General features: G+C 42.9%; 1 protein-coding gene across 1 annotated transcript in view; it reads left to right on the top strand.

Annotated features, from left to right (window-relative positions):
- The first annotated feature begins 7,933 nt into the window (after positions 1-7,933).
- The window catches only part of CCDC6 (coiled-coil domain containing 6), a 53,727-nt gene continuing 44,171 nt past the window's right edge, over positions 7,934-17,489 (top strand). Inside the window, exon 1 of the mRNA XM_067299784.1 lies at positions 7,934-8,284. Within this exon, the coding sequence (XP_067155885.1) occupies positions 7,934-8,284 (351 nt within the window). The remainder of the gene's footprint in view (positions 8,285-17,489) is intronic.

A 17,489-nucleotide genomic window follows, 5' to 3' on the forward strand; every position in this document is an offset into this window, starting at 1 on the left:
TTGCAGCGCCCCGCTAATTAATGCCCGTTTCCTGGAGGACTGTTTAACTCGGGCTTTTGTCTGCAGCGGCGCGACGCTGGGGAGAGCGACGTGCCCCGTTTGAGGCAGGCGAGGGGCCGCGCGGGGGGCTCCCGGGCGGGAGGCGAGGCAGCGTTTGGTGGAGGCCCCAGGTTTCGTTCCCGTGCACGAGGCGCAGCCGCGGAAATGCCACCGCTCGTCCTCGGGCCCCGGGTCTTGCGCTGGGATCACGCAGCAGGGGCGGGAGAGGGATTAGAGGAGGGGATGGGGGCCGCGGCGGGGCCCGCTGCTGCCGCCGGCCGCCCCACACTCCCCGGCCCCGCGCCGACCGCCCCGGCCGGGACAATAAATTTACAAATCTCTGTTCACTTGTGCAAAACTCTGATAATTTAAATTTAGGTGCAAGTGTGGCAGTTTTCTGTTCGTCCCGCCGCAGTGACGTGGACGCTGGGGTAGAGAAGGGGCAGACGGGAAACTTGGGTCCAGCCTGCTACAGGGTACAAAGTGCTTTACATAAAAAAAAATGCGTGAGAAAAGGGTTGGTGAGTTGCTCAAGAAAACCTGATATACGTGCCACATTTTCCATAACTGCTGATGCTAAAAACAGGATGCTAATTGTGCATGGCTCTGTTTATTTGACCCTAAATCCTGGAGGAAGGCGAAGATTTATAATAAAAGTTTTATTGGTACTTTTCCCATCACGCTAATGTTCAATTATTGAGAGCCAGTTGGTCTATAAAACAGCAGTGCACAGCGGCCCACTGTTCACCGGCTTCCTTGGAAAGCTTCCAGGCGCTGGATATTGTTCGGGTGCAGCCAGAACAACAGAACAAACCTATTACGAATTCCGACAAAAATTCCCTGGGAAAAGAAGGATAGAAAAGAAAAGCCCAAGAGCAGAAGATGCATTAGCTGCTGAATTGCTACCGCGTGGCAGATTTTCATAATCATAGATTCTGGCCTCCAGAGAGATTTCTTTTCTAATACAGGTTTCTGCTTAAATAATTGTCAGTCAGAAGAAAAAGCAGCGTATTTCATTATTTTACTCTGAATTGTTTCTTAGAAAACATGTCTTATTCTGCATCAATAGACAGCTTAATCCATGATATTAGTGAATTGGATTTTTTCTGTTCATACAAATGTTTTTCAAATTATAAGTTTTCCCCCGTAACCACCCTTCCACAACGGTAAATCTCTACATATACCAGCAGCCTTCTCGTCTGACTGTTCTCTTCTACACGGATCACATTTTTTTCATATTGCTTCAGTTTATTTTCCTTTCCTTTTTTTTTTTTCCTGTTTCTGTCAGGTACTCTGAGTACTGTACAGAAATTTTCCTGGGGTTAATTAGCTTCCATTAGTCTTTTCTCTTTTCAGTCTCTAACTACTGAATATTTTAATAAAATTGTATTGTTATAGAAGTTCTTCCAGCTGATTAATGGACCTCTGGAATTACATTAAAGATTATATTAAATCTCTGAACACACCTATTCTAAGCCATCATCATGACTACCAATATATTTTATATAAATATTTCTACTGTTGATGTGAGTTTATGAAATACTGTTTCTAATTGCCCATTACCTCCTGTAATGACAGTTTCTGTTAAGAAATTCCTGCCTTTTTATTGCTGCTTCTTGATGTGAATATCTCTGCTGATATTATTACAGTGTTGATGACATTTTAACATGCCTTATTTGGACCAGTTCTCCCCTCCACCCTTATAGTTGTGTTTACCACTGCTACTACCGAACATCTTAAGGCTTCAAAAGGGGGTTTTGCTAATTGTGCTTATACCACGTATTTGTACTTTTTAATTGGTTTGGTTAACGTTTTACTGATGTGCAAAGCATATGGGTTGGGGTTTTTTTGTGCTAATTAGGATAGCATTTTCTCTCCCTTTTTAATCTATTAATTTGGGGTAGTTGGGTATAATTGTAATTAAATATATGGGTGCTGTTTTTTAAATGACTCAGATGCTTTCAGGAGAAGAAGGATGCCGTCTCTGATGTGAACATCAAGGGCCCCCGAGCGTTACTCCCACTCTGCCAGTGAGTCAGCGCCGGGCGCTGGGCGAGCGCCTTCGCCCGCTGCCTCCCTCTCTTGCCTTCCAGGGCTGTTGTGGGAATTAATTAGATAATGTTTCGGCACAGCTTTGAACTGGAGAGCACCACAGAAGTGCCAAGTTACAATTTATTATTGTGAAAGCAGGCGCACTGGCGGAGGAGCCAGGCCTCTGACGCAGTGGGAGCAGGGGAGAGGGCGGCGAGGAGCCCGGCGTTCGGGAGGCTCCGATTTGGGAGGGAAACCCCTCCTCGCGCTTCTCTTTGCCTCCTCCTTGCACCTCAGGGCTGCAGTACTGTCAGCCCGTTCTGGGTATTTTTCCCCGCAAGCACCACGAAGGTGTTTTTGTGGCCGCAGCCGCTCGTCGAGCCAGCCCGTTGCAGGGGCTGGGCTGAGGACGTCGGCTGCATCCGCCGGTGCGCTTTCCAGGCTAGTTTTTGTGTCCGGAGCGAGAGAGGCATCTGCCAAGTCCTCTCAGAAATTATATAGCTCTGAATCAGTAAAGCACTTAATCTTAACGTTGATAGGTCTGAAGAGCAGCTTAAAGTTAAGCGTACTAAGTGGCTTGCGGGATAGCAACGGACTTAAGCGGACGCGTGAATGTTTTGCTGACTCAGGTTTTCAAAATATTGAGGCTTATATATATATAAAAAATATATATGTATTTTATATATATATATAAAAAATATATCTTCAGCAAGACACTCGCACATGAGTAGTCCCATTGAAGGCAATGGAAAGGTATACGGCTGTATATACACAACACTGTATATATATACGTACCGATGGCGCAAAGGTATAAGGAGGTGGAGGTATAGCGGGTGCAGGTGTGTTGCTGTACGCAGGGCTGGCTGGGTGATATAAAGATCCTTTCCAGCCTTAACAGGTCTCCGCGTGTCAGAGGTGGCGGCGGACAAGGCATGGCCGGGGCTGGGCCCAGGGCGGCGCGGGGCGGCTTACGGCTTCGTGGGCAGAGGCTGCTGCCATTTCCCCTGACTTTCGTACCATGTTTACGTGGCAACATGATGCGCTCTGGTCGGACCGACATATGGGCTGCTTAAACTAACCTTTCTAAGGAAATATTATCTGTTTCTGAAAAGAGGGAAAGGCCCTCATGACTTTTCTTGTGATTAAGAAATTTAAAATTAAATGACCTATGCTTATATTCCCAGGCAGACAGGAAGAATAATTACTTTACAGAGATGCAATTTCATCATATGTTATAGCCATTAAAAAGATTAAAATTTGAAATTTACTGTGGCGCAGAACAAAAAAGTAGTATAGTTAGAGATAATGAAATCCTTACTTGCCATTAATGGAAAAATTACTGTTGTTAAAAGACCCCTTCATAAATAATTGAGAAACCAATTATACAGCCTTGGTGACTAATTTATCCAGGAGCAATATGGACCACATTATTCCATATAATGAACAGCATGTACGCGCCTTATATTTCACTACAACTCATTCCTTTATTCAGCTGCTTCTTGAAGAAATAAAAAAATAAAACTAATGCATGTAGTAATCAGAAAATACATTATCTAAAATGAGACATGTGCATTAATATATCTTAATTTAAAACAGTTTTACAGAAGTACAGAGGCCTGAATTAACATGCCACTTAGTGTCTGTGCTTTAAATGGGAGCTGGGCTTCACTGAAATGCGCTGTCAGTGCTAGGGCTTTTAAATGAGGTTTTGCGTTAGCTCTGGGCTTGGATGGACGAGGTGAGGCCCAGCCTGCTCGGCTCTCGGGTGGCTGATAGCAGCTCGGAAGAACGGCCTCTCCGTGAGCCCGGCTGCAGTAACTCTGCTCTTGCCGGCGGAAAACCCCCCAAACTGGCTGTGCTTAGATTTTCTGCTGGATTTAAACGTTTGTATTATTCAAGCTGCTTGGGAAAGCCGTGGCATGCTCTGCAATACTGATCTCAGCTATCTGATTATGCACCTAATTTCATCGCAAATCTTCTTACAGCAGCCAGCAGCAGAGTTCCCTTTATTGGGTATAAGATGTATTCCAGTAAAAGCATATAGCTTTCCACACCTCAGAAAATGATCCTGAATGTAAATCAACTCTTCCAGAAAGGAATTTTCTTCCTCTTGCTAGTCCCTGTGCGTTATCTGATCTGGACAAGGAAAACGCTTCTAATTCTGGCAAATACTCAGGCAGGAGATTGATGTGATTAAGGTTTATTTTTTCTCTCTCTTTCGGAAGAGACTCGGCTGCAGACTCTTCTGGAGCGCTCTCAGGTGCAGCAGCCTGCCCTGAACCCAGAAAGCAGAGGGAGCTCAGCAAACACAGTGCCTATAGCAGAAACGGCAAAGGGGACCCAGCCGCCTGCCCTCGTGCTGCTGCACAGTTGTGCAGCGGGGAAGGGGAATGGTTATCCACCTCCAACAGCACCGGTTTGCGGGCTCTGCTCAAACAAGTTTTCTCTCTTGCATGTTTTACTCAAATTCTTGAATCTGAACAAATGAAAGGAGTAATTCAGTGGCATGGTGGAGCTCGTAGTGCTCCTCAGTGCAGTCATGTCACTTTGTGCACAAACCGATATGGTGCTTGGCACTTTGGCTCACTTGAATCATTTCTAGAGGAAGCTGAAAACTGGGTATGCTGCTTGCTTTCTTTTCTTTTCTTTTTTTTTTTTTTCTGAAATAGCAGTAAAAAAGGCACTATTTAAAATCAAAAACTTTGCCTCAGCAAAAATATGCTTTTCCAAACTCACTCAAACGTGCAGATTGCACTATGTATGAGTTCAACACGGGCATAATTTATCAGAGCACTAATATTTTTTCTTAATGCTGGATGAACTGTTACTCTTTTGAAGCTTTACAGATGCCCCTTTGAGGGAGCCAGGCAGCCGAAAGAAATGGGGATGCTCTGCAGTCGGGCCTGCTTTGAGGGCAGGCGGTGACGGATGCCGGCGCAGGCAGCCCGCACCGTGCCCCGCTGGGAAGGAGCGCTGGCGCTGCCGGAAAGCCTCGCCTGGGCGAGCCAGCAGCTACGATAAGGAGCAACGTGAATTCAAAATGCACAGCAGCCAGGTCCGCTGTAACCCAGCGCTGAATAAAGTGGAAGGAATGCTGTTAAATCTGTTTCCACGGTGATGTTATTTCCAGTTAGCTTACTTTCTCGTTTTGCCCAGAACATTGGTTTTCCAGAATCCATATCCAAGGTAACAAACAGCTTGTCTCCTGCTATAAGACCTGGATAGGAATTAAACTGGACAAGAAATATGTTCTGGAGGTGCTTAGCTTAGGAAAATCAATATTGCCTGGAATTTACCGTATGATTAGTTAGGTGGTTCAGAAGAAACGCTTCCTCCATTTTGCTGTGCCTGGTGACCTGAAAATTTACCAGTTACAGAGATTTTACCATCTTGAAATATATTTGAAAAACATTAATAGCAGAGTTGGCTGCAGGAAGCTGCCAGCTTGACAGACAGTTATGTCATTTTTTGTTCATCGGCAGTGCAAGGATGCAAAGGAAGAGTACGAGAACAGAGGTTCATCTTGCATTAAACACAGCACAAATAACGAGGGACAGTCAGGAGGAAAGAATGAAAAATCGTACTGCTATACTGGTGCAAAGCTGTTATGACGTGAGGAAGAAATTGACCCTCCCTATTAAAAAAGAAAACCCCATGAGGACGTTATTCATATTATCTTCAAGCATGATAACTGAAATACCTGCTTTTCAGTGCCTTTTACATGTACTTTTTGCAATCTACTGAGGTTAGACGGTCCAGCTGAACTTGTCAGCTTCAGTGGGGCTTTTCCCTCACTGTGTTACTTCCCCTTTCTCGTGTGGTAGAACTGCTCTGTAGCATCTGCGCTAACACCACTGCAGGAGACTGTATGTATGTATGTCTGTGTGTATATATATATATGTATATATATATGTGAATATATATATGTAAATAATTATATTTTAAAAAAAGGTTTTAAATTGATTTAATGGTATATAAATATTCACGTTTGTTAAAGTCTTGGGACTCCAACTTTGCACTGTGATCTGGACCAAAGAGCTGCTGTGTGGGCCCATATGTTCTCTACACATATCACAGTGCAGATTTGCGAGTGTAGGTGTTTCTTTTCCATATATTTAGGTTTAAAATCCAGGGTTTGGGTATAAGCTATAACATTATTATTTTAATATTTAAACAAAAAGTTCCATTTAAAAGCTGTACCACTGGGGAATAATTAAATCGGTATTAAAGCAGAATAGAGAGGGTTTTTTTTGCATTCATTTTAAAATGAAACCCAACATTGTTAGTAGCAGAAGGAAAAAAAAAAAAGCCCACACTGAGACTTTCCTTTACTTAGTGCCTGAGTCTGCAAACCCTTTTTCATAGCGAGTGACTCATAAAAGCAGCCGGTGGCAGCTGGGCTACCTATAACCTGTACAAATTGGGCCCCTTTCATTCTGGCCTGTACAGATAGAGGTTTTTAGCTTTAAATATTCAAGAGTGTAAAATGCTGTGAACATCATCGCTCAGTTCTCTGTGGGCTCCTTAGCTGATTCAAGAGACCAGGGTATGGGGATATAAAAGAAAAAGGTGTTTCATCAGCGGAGGCATAACGAGGCCGTTTCCCCTGTGGAGCTGTGCCCTGTGTCCCTGCGTTTGCCACGATAATCCTGTGCTCTGCTTGGTGTTACGGCTAGTTCTGTGCCACGCGTTTTAGCTGCGCTTGGCCAGTAAATGCGTTGCCTGGCCACCTGGCCCGTAATCTGAGATTACAGGTTACTCCGCAGCTGCGGAGCGGACCTGCTTGCGCGGGCCATGCGCCTTGGCGCAGCTGCCGGGTTGCAGGAAAACTGCAGTGAATGGGCAAATTAGCGAGCTGTATCTCTCTGCCAAATTTGTTTGATACAGCGGCCAACAGATTCAGAAGCTGTCAGAGAGGAGAAGACGACGGCATGGTCGCACAGGCCTCTCTTGTTAGGAGAGAAAGGTAAAAAATGTTGATTAGAGAGAGGCTGGGATGTTTCTACCAGAAGGAATTTGTTTTATTTTTTCTAATTCTCCAGAATATTTATAATTTAACTCTGTTTGCTTTGTCATGTGTGGGTGCCGTAGCAAATTAAGGCGTTTCGGATTGGTTCACAAGGGAAATCTGCCTGGATCTTTCCGTGCACCCTGGAGGCCGGCTGCAGGGCGGCTGCAAACGCTCGGCCCCGTGTGGCAGTGCGCACGGCCCCTGTGCAGAAACCCACCATCTCGGCTTGCTTCTCGAAGTAGACGGCAGCCGAAATAACCTCCCACTCAAGTTAGCGCAAGCATACAAGGTTTTCTGTCAAAAAAAAAAAAAAAAAAAACTGTGAGGAAAGCACTGTGATCATCCAGTAATTGCATAATAATAATATGGGAGTCCTGTAAAATTTTGCCTGTTTCCATACACACAATTTACAGCAGACAGAGCTGTGATCATTGCAGAAGATGATAATAATAAAAAAGAAGCGCGTGTGTCTGCGAGAGAGGAGAGCGAGGCGGCAAACGGCACGAAGAGAGAAACGACAGCTGTAAACAGTGAACACAGAGGGCAAATTTGGGGGTATTCGGCGCTCGCCGCGCCAGGCCTCAGCCGCGGGGCGGCCGCTGGCGGCGGCGGTTGGCGGCGGTTGGCGGCGGTTGGCGGCGGTTGGCGGCGGTTGGCGGCGGTTGGCGGCGGTTGGCGGCAGGGGGCGCTGCGGGCGGGCGGCGCGCGCGGGCCGGGGCGGGCGGCGCCGCTCTTGGGGCGCGCGGCGCGTGCGCCGTGGGGCGGGCGGGCGGGGAGGGGAGGGGGGGCGGCACCGCCCCCTGCTCGCCTGGCAGCGCGGCGCGGCGCAGGGCGGGAGCGGCGGCGGCGGCGATGGCGGACAGCGCCAGCGAGAGCGACACGGACGGCGCGGGCGGCAGCGGCGGCGTGGCGGGGCCGCTTGGGCCGGGCTGCGCGGCGGCGGCGGGGCCCGGCGGCGGGCCCGGGCCCGGCGGCGGCGGTGGCGGTGGCGGCGGGGGCCCCGGCGGCGGCGGCGGCGGCGGTGGCGGGGGCAAGGCGGGCGGCATCGTGATCTCGCCGTTCCGGCTGGAGGAGCTGACGAACCGGCTGGCCTCGCTGCAGCAGGAGAACAAGGTGCTGAAGATCGAGCTGGAGACCTACAAGCTCAAGTGCAAGGCGCTGCAGGAGGAGAACCGCGACCTGCGCAAGGCCAGCGTCACCATCGTGAGTGCCGCCGCCCGCCCGGCCCGGCCCGGCCCGGCGCGGCCCCGCGGGGGGGGGTCGGTGCCCCGGGGCTCCCGCACCCCCAGGCGCCCCAAACGCGTGTCCCCCGGCGGCGGGGCAGGGTGCTCCGGTGTAAGGCGAGGTACGGGGGGGGGGGGGTTAATGCCGGCTGCTCCCTGAAGCTTCTCAAAGCAGCGGTGAGGTTTTCCCTGAGCGAAAGAGAGTAAAACCCGCACTGATTACGGGATATCTCTCCGGCCGTCGTCTCTTCCGTCAATGCGAAGAAACAGTAAGTTGCGGGAAAGTGGCTTGTTTGCTGTCACAGCGTTTAATTCCTTTTCTTGCTGTTTTACTTGCCGTATTATTTCGAGAATTTATTTAGAAACTATTTAAAATAAAATCCTTAAGAGCAGTGCAGGTAACACGCTGCTGGGGAAAGCTTGGCTACTGACTTATGAGCACTGAGAGAATAACTTGAAATTTAATGTTGTTTTAAATTAGGCATCGATCCTATATAAAGTAGATATCAAGGTGTGATTAATATGACTTTTTTTTCCCCCTGTGAATTAGGAGTTTAGAGTAGTTTTTTGCCCATCCAGTTGTTAGAGCGATCATTCCGGTATTACCATGATCATGGCCTCTATGCAAGCAAACTGGATAACACATTAAAGACTGATTACAGGAAACCCTGATATTTGTCTGCACTGTCCTGTACATCCTTACTCATCCAGATACAGATGCACGGAGAGAGACTGATCCCACCTGTATGTGTTCATTCTCTTCTTATCTGATTTTCTCAGAGCTTTGCTTTATTACAAGCATGATAGCTGTTTTATTCATAATCGTGTTTTGTCATTGTTGATACATCTCGCGAAGAAATGGGATCTGGCGCTTATCTCGGCAAACCTCTCGTCTGTTCCCGCTAGTAAGCGTTCAGTGTCTAGCAGGATGTGGGCCGGAAGAGTGCATGAAATACAATACAGAAGTAATTTATTCAGGGATGACAAATATAGTGCCAGTCAGGGAAACGTATGCTTTGTTAATACTTTACAAGAAGAGAATGTGTCTTAATTAGGTAGCAGTGGACTGCCTTCTAATGCTGAAAGGGGCTAAGACATCTTGTCAGTCAGACATTTTCTCTTTGCCTGTTAGAAAGATGCAGTATCTTTCTAAACCCCGGTAGGTGTATTGTTTGTCAATAACTTATCTGAAAAGAATTGTAGTTATTGTGGAGCTTTCTGTAGGGGCTAGTTATCTTATAGTTTCATCAGACTTTAATTTACAAAAAGGAAGTGTTTTTCTTAAATCTAAAATTCAGTCTGCATAGTTTTGTCTTCTTGAATAAAGAGAGAAAAGGTGTCACTCTTTTATAGCAACCTGTAGGCTGTCTAGAAAACCAGCATCTTTAGCAGATGCTCTGGTATGCTAAACTGTGCGTACAACTGACTAAACCACTTCTAATTCAGCAAGCAGCAAAATAATGATGCAAAACATAAGCTTTTTCAGGCCGCCAAGACTTTGTGCTGTGATTTACGTAGTCCTTAATGTAAACACATTTGCAGTCTAAATACTTTGTCATGTTACTCTAGTATGAAAGTGACTGGAGATGAACTTTGCTGGAACATTGAAATGTACGCCATTTGCATATAAATGTAATTAAATATGAAGTTTTTCTAATTTTCTTCTTTGTGATTATAAACCTTTGCCAATTTACTCCTCCGCAACCCAGCTTAAATTCTTTGCAGACTTATTACTGTCCTGAAAGATTTATGTAGCATACCAGTTCCCTGTTATAGACGCTGTGATGTCGCAGATCAGCTTTGCTTCTTACCATTTGTTAAAGATGAGACGTGAAGCACAAATAAAACTGACAGGTAGCTGAAAAAGCAGGTTAAGTAACTAAACCTGTATGCTGTAGGTGAAGGTGAATCTTCCAGCCATGCTGTGGGCCTTTCAGTATCCCCTGGTTCGAGCTCCCTTGTGTTAGTGTTGCAGAGACACTTAACTTCATTTAGTTCCCTCCCTTGTCTTCAGTCTTCTTGAATATTGACCGTTTTCCCTTTAGGGTTCACCAAATAGAAAACAGTGTTTCTCCTCCTTCCCCTTGGGTCTGTACTGATGTATATGTTAATATGCATCTTTTTTGTTTCTGTGCTTGTGCCTAGTCAGCATGAATGTGTACAGTTTGGAAATTATTTAGTAGCTTGCTGCATAGGATCCTCTTAGCTGTATTTTTTAGTTAACCCTTGTGTCAGAGGGTTGAAAGTAAGTGTTAAATGTAGGAGGCCTGTGTTGAATAGTTGTGCTTAGAAAACCGACTGAGAAGAAGATGTCGACTTTACAGGCTTATATGCTGACTGACTTCCTATCAGCTCTCATCTAAAATGTGTAAAAACAGATGCTTTAATACTAAAATCTATAAAATGAGTTTGGCCTGAGTGCGCTTCCAAAGCAGTGTGCAAACTCTACTTCTTCCAGCAGCCTGAAATACAAATGAAATTATACTATCACTCTTGTGCAAGACTGTGAAATTACATAAATATACATGATACCTTTATCTCACCTGCTATTATCGGAACAAGCCGGGAGGAGAGGTGTTGCAAGGAGGGGGGAGTTAGGTAAATTTTTGAAGTACTATCTAATAGTGCAAGAGCATTACATTGCAAGTTTCAGATCAAGATCAAGTATTAAGAAGCAGTAACTAAGATTGCTTGATCCATTTGAAGAGAGTCCCTTTTGCACATATTTAGCAATCTTTAATTATATGATCTCATGATATGTTTCTGCAAGATTGCTTTTAGGAAATGCAGTGGATGGTGCCTTGGTAGGGAAAAATCACATATTTTGAAAATCTGCAATGCTATATGTTTGTAACGTTAAGTGGTTTGTTTTGGTTATAGTGCTACATTACCAAAAGTTGATTTCCTGTGTGAACTTCCTTACTTTCTTGGTGAAAAAGTTCTAGTAAGGAAATGTCATACTTAGTGGACTAAGTCTGGTTCAGCGCAACTTCTCTGGTGAAACAAGAGTACATTCGAAACTGTGGGGGACCACTTTACAAAGGATTGAATCGGTGCGTGTCACAACAGCTGGAATACTTCACCCGCCTATTTGTGTGTCTTGGTCAGGACTTTTCTTCTGAAGTCAGTAGAACATGGATTTCCAACGCTTCTTTCTTTCTTTGCAGTGTTTGGTGTAACAAAGTCGTCATGTTGCAGTGAAAGCCATGTAACCTTGATCGAGACTAAGCATTGTTTTTCTTTGTTTTCTGTTGTGAAGTGACAGGCCTCATACAAACAGAATGCTTTAAAAAAAAAAGAAAAGAGTTCTAGTCCGTGATTCTTACAGGTACCTACATGCTTAGTTTCAGATGTTAGATTCAGTAATTTCACTCATGTGAATTGGCCTATTATAGTCAGGCATTTTCTGTAATGTTAGAAAAATAAAGTATAATAAGCCTTATTCTGTTAATTTTTTTTAGCTAAGATGAATGTAATGTATTTGAGTAGCCTTAATTTGAAAACGTTCCCACTCCGGCATGCTCGATGTGGCAGTTTTAATGCTTTGTAATGTAGATTTTATAGGAACAGCTTCTCAGATTTTTTTTTTTTCCAGTTTGCTTTGGAGGGAAGAAAAGTATCTTAGAAATCCCTTTGTGTGGCGGTATGTGGATCCCCAGAAAGCATCACCAATGAAGATGAAACAGTCTGATCCCAAAAGCTAACGGCATAAATAACAGTTAGCTGCTGGTTTCTGTGAACTTGTCTGGTTGTGACTTGTGGAGCATTTGGTGATGAGGGATGTTGGGACACGGGACTGCTGTGGTCTCCTGTAGGTTGTGAGTGGCTGTATTTTGCTGAGACAGCTGTTACCCTTGTATCTGTAGCTAAACCACCTGCTCTTTCTCTGCACCTCAGACCTGAGCTCAGCTTTTTTTATTCTTTATCTTGAGTGCTAGCAGAGGGCAGTTGCATCTCCTGGGTTCTCACTCCCCTTCTTTGTGTTTCTGCAAAGCAACGTTGGGAGAAACAATGGAGGAAAAAGGCCTACTCAGCTCCGATTTCTGTGCTTGTAGTCACAAATTCTGAAGAAATTCGCTGCCTATAACAGGCATCTCCTGAAAACAAACAGGCTTTTCTGGGACTTGCATATTGGAAAAATCCTGTGTGGTATAGTAGGGTTGTTACAGTTTTCTCAATAAACAACCAGACTTAGATGCTGCAAATAAATACAGTTCTAGCGTTTTGTTCTCAAGGAAGTGTATGTGGGGTGGGCTTTCTTGGTTCTTTGGTTGGGTATCGTTTTTTGTTTGTTTGTTTTGTGATCTGCCGTCATGGTCCTTCACGGAAAATGTCAGCCTGGATAGATAGTTTTGGAAAGTTAATGGGTGTGCCATACTGTTGAAAATCCCTTGCAAAAATGCTTTTTAACAGCTTTTTCCTTCCCTGGAATTTGCACCAGCATTTAAAAACAGAATGCCTGTTTTAATACAGAATACATGGATTAATAGTAGGAATAAAAGGACAGAATACGCCAGCTGGATCAAAAAATGAACCTTTTAAAGGTGCTCAGTTAATGGGATACGGGTGAATGCAAGAAATCAGTCAGCAGTGGCTGGAAGTAGAAAGCAAATCAAAAAAGCAAACAGATTAATATTTTAAAAGATAATTTGTAAGTCTGTTATTGACTCTCTATTTCAAAGTAGGTCTTGCTAATCTTAAGTGTCTTTTTTTCAATATACCTAGTTGTTTGTGTGAAAGAGATTGATCTGCCTTTTTTGTGATGTCTTCTGTAGTTGTGAGAAGTCTTTTTGGAGCATTTATATCTGGCTGCATTGTTTTTAGCTCTAGTTTGTAGCTGGTGAAAACACTTCAAAGTATTGACAAGTTGCACATCAGGTGGATGAATGAAAGAATAGTTCAGAATTTTTATAAAGCTAAAACTAACTCATCAAATTTGAGGAAAGACGCCTTTCTTTGAGATTAACAAGTTCATACATGATGAAACTTCATACGAAGTCTTTTGAGAAGAGCAGACACACAAAGGAAATAAATGTCTTTTATCTGAATTTTACACTTGCCTCAGATTCTCAAGAAGTATCTATTGAGTTTCCATTAAACATTTGAAAAGCAAGAAGGAATCTTAGTAATGAACTTTGTGAACTTTTTTTTTAGGTTAACAATGCTATTAGCTGCACTGCTGGGAAACTAATAATGGAAAAGGTGTATTATCATCTGCTTACGTTCAGTAGTTATATGTAGCCTCTAGCATATTTAATTCCCAGGGGAAAAAATACTGTCAGTGAAGTGGTAACAGCACATTACAATTTGTCTGTGTTATAGACAGCCTATCTTCTTCAATACAGATGAAAGAAAATTGAGAAACTGTTACCAGTTTCTGTCCCATGTAGAACTCGATTCAAATAGTTAATGAACAGTAGTTACTAACAATAGTTAACAAACAAGCCTAAACATGGGAGCTTGTACTTTCAGAGAGTTTGAGCCCTAAAGGAGTTACTAAATCATCTGATTTGATCTGGGTCACAGATCTTCTCTGCATTGTATCTGCATTGAATCCACTAACTTATCTTGAAACTTATCTGTGGGAAGAGTATCCAGCTTTGATTTGAAGACTGGGAGATGAAGAATACATTGTTTAGTCTTGTGCTTAAAAGGTTCTGATTTCCTATGCAAATTCTTGAGTCGGATTCTTCAGCACTGACCTCTTGGTTCTTGCTGTGCCTTTGGGCTAGGTTAATGAGCTCTTCTGAACCCTCTCTTTTCTCCTCGTGAAGATCCTTAGAGCTGTAATAGGTACTTCCTAGTCTGCTTTGATAAACTAAACAGCTCTCAAGCTGTGATACACTGGAAATCTAACGTGCCAGATCAAAAATGCTGTGTCCATATGATGCACTGATCTAGCATAAACACATTTGCCTGGTTCAGATTTGTTCATATGTTTCCGATAGCTTAATTTAGATCTGACAGGCTTTATTTTTTCATCAGGTATCATCTGGCTTCCTCTGTGAGCTTACTAGTTTGTGCTCTGGCTAATTTGGCAGAAATGCTGTTGCATACCTGTGCCTTTTCCAGATCAGATTTGTATTGCTGGACTGTCCAGTAGCATATGATTTGGTGCTAGTAAGTGTGAAGCCATGGTCTCAGGTAAGGCATTTTACCTTGTTCTTGGATTTTTTAAGGATCTTTTCTGTAATCTCTCTATTTTTCTTTACAAAGAGGTACCAACCCCTTAAAAACACTTTTTTTTTTTAAATCAATTTCACCAATACTATGTACATAAGTCAAAGCAGGTTGTGTCACGGTCTTGTGTGTTGGAGACTTGATTTTTCTTTCTTTTTTTTTTTTTTTAGTATTCTTTGTTACAACATCATTTGTGCAGCCAGTATTGAGTTGTTGTTTGCTTCTTCTCTCTAGATCCATTTTTAGTCATCTCCAAGAGAGCATCCCCTGGTTTGTAGGAGTGGTGAAGACTCCTTGTTTTCAGTGTAGCTTTAGTAAAACTCATCTTACTTCAAATGAAACAAAACATCAAGGTGTCTGTGCCTTTTCTCTTACTGTTTACAGTCTTGCTAATCTCTGTCTCCCAGAGTTTATGAAAGTGACTTACTGAATAACAATTTACAATAAGTATTTTCATCAACATCGTTCTTAGTACACTTTGGTGAGAAATTTCATTAGAAATTTCCTCCTGATAACTTTTTGAGTGAATTTGGAATTTCTGCTGTATACTTTATAGCCGTTTTAATGAAGGATGGTATGCATTACTAAATCAAAACATCATGCTGGTGCCATATACGTGTCCTACATCTTTGCTGTTATCCTTACTGCAGATAGTCCTTGCTTGAAAGATGGATCTATGCTTATTTGCCAAAACTTGTTGCCTATAAAACCGTGCTGACTGATCCTTTTTATGTTTCTATCCTTTATATAGTAAGTGCATTTGTTTACAGTATTGTCATTAAATTACTTGGGTTGATATCAAACTGTGTCTGATAACCAGCTATGTCCTGCTTGCCTTTAAATATTACATAACATCTCTCCTTTTTCTGTCCCTTATTTCATTGGTATTCTGGTGTTTAATAAGGGTGGAATGTCTTCAGTTATCAGGGCTACTGGTGTACTGCTTTGAATTGCACTGGGGGTGGAAGTGAAATTAGAACTGGCATTTTAGAGTACATTTTGGAATTTTTAATAATGCAAAGTTCTTGGTGTTTCCATAGCTTTGCTAATTTGCACATCTGTGCATTTCTCTTAAATTAACTTCACTTTCTCATCAAGGCTGTATATCAATGTAATGTGTCAAACCTTGTTTGTAGGGAGTTTCTGTTTTAAGAACATTGTTTGATGTTGGGTTTGAAAACGTACCGACACTAGTGGCCATTCTTTCTTAGTACGAATCTCCATTGACTTCAACACACTTCCAGCAGGACAGAGTTGTTTTAATATTTTCAGCATTGTACACCTAACAGGCTTACCTTGCCCAAAGCAAAAATATTCATGTGTGCTGCTGTGTAGCTGCTAGCGTTTTTTCATGAAATCCTCTGTTTTTTCATGAATCCAATACCAGGCACCCACTCAAATGAGTACCCCCAGTACTGGGAGTTTTGCATCACCCACACCTGTTAGTTTAGATGATACAGAGTAAAACGTGAGGCTTTTTTGAGGTTGCATCCCCATTGGTAATCCCAGTATTGAAAAGCTAGTGTAGACGAGACTTCAGAATAGTTTTCAAACCTTGGTATTTCTGTACTTCATTTTAGTTGCTATTTTCAGTGTAATGGAGTTTGAATTTTATTGCTGTATTCAAAAGATGAAAGAGGGTTGCTTTTTTCCAGGGTAGCTGTATTGCCTGTGGTATATTTTTGTGCACTTGTTAATTCATGACTAACTTGTCTTCATTGCCTGTTTCCTTCCACTGCTTTTATTTCCAACTTCAGTCAATATTAAACTCGTTATTTCCTAAGTCCTTAGTTTGAAGTGTTGGTATGCATGGGGCTTATTTCCATCTGTAGAATGGAAATGCTAAAACTCCATGTAGTAAATGGAGAAGTAATACTCTCATGTGAAAGATAGATGGCTCTATAATGTGTTAAGCAATCTTACACAAATGCAAGTGTCTCTAAGAAAAGATTTTTTCACTCTGCATTTCATGAGTGCACTTGGATGGAATTTCAGGTAGAAACTGGAAGACCACAAAAATGCGTAGGATAGTGACTTTATAGCTGTTATATAGGTAGTCAACTTATTCACTGTTTTGGTCTTCCTGTGTATATGAGAATTAGCATGGATACAACAAATATTCAGCTGCGGTTTAGCAAGGGGAATTCAGTGTCTGGTGAACTAGATGAGCTAAATTTATAGGATACTGCAGGAGGATGTAGTGCCAGTTTCTCCCAAACAGTTCTTGAAATGTGACTGGAATGAAGAAACAAGACGATGCTCTTCCAAAGGAGAGAAAACAGTCAGCAGTAGACATCTGATGTGTTTCAGCATAGCCTCTCAAAAGCAACAGAGAGAAACAGTTGCTTTGCTGCTCTTTTTCAGGCTTGGGGGGTGGGAGGAGGTTGCTGAATTTAGTAGCAGAGCAAGAGGTGAATCTTCTTTGTCTTCCTCTTTAAAAAAAAAAAAAAAAAAAAAAAAGGGGGGGGGAGTGATAGGGACAAAATGTACAAACTGAATTTTGCACAGGATTTGGAAGCTAGACAGAGTGAATGGAAAAGAGACAAAGGCATGTTCTGGAAAAGAGAAAAAAAGTGATAGAAAAGAACTTCCCATGGATCAGTAATAGAAAATATTACTGTGACGTCTTGCTTCCAAAGCAGCGGCCTGGGAACATCTGGGAAGGAGCATCTCAAATTCTAACAAATTCTAACAGATTCTGTTAAGTCCTGTCTGAGTGAAGACATGTCATTCTTAACTAAATGAACAGCCATTGTCCCATTTGAATATATGGGGTGAAAGAACGGAAGGCAAGACATTTGGGGTAAACTACTCTGAAGTAAAAAGGTAAATGTGTAAATGGGAGACACTGAACCACAAACTGTAGCTGTGTAGATTTTATAGCTCTGTGGAGTGTAAGGATTCCTTGATCGAAGTTAAAGCAAAATGTTTAGAGAAACATTGAAACCATGTTTAATCCTGACATTTGGATTTGTAGTTTTTTCGACTTTTCTATCAAAATACAG

The sequence above is a fragment of the Apteryx mantelli genome, chromosome 7 (genome assembly GCF_036417845.1).
Source record: "Apteryx mantelli isolate bAptMan1 chromosome 7, bAptMan1.hap1, whole genome shotgun sequence".
NCBI classification, from domain to species: Eukaryota; Metazoa; Chordata; class Aves; order Apterygiformes; family Apterygidae; genus Apteryx; species Apteryx mantelli.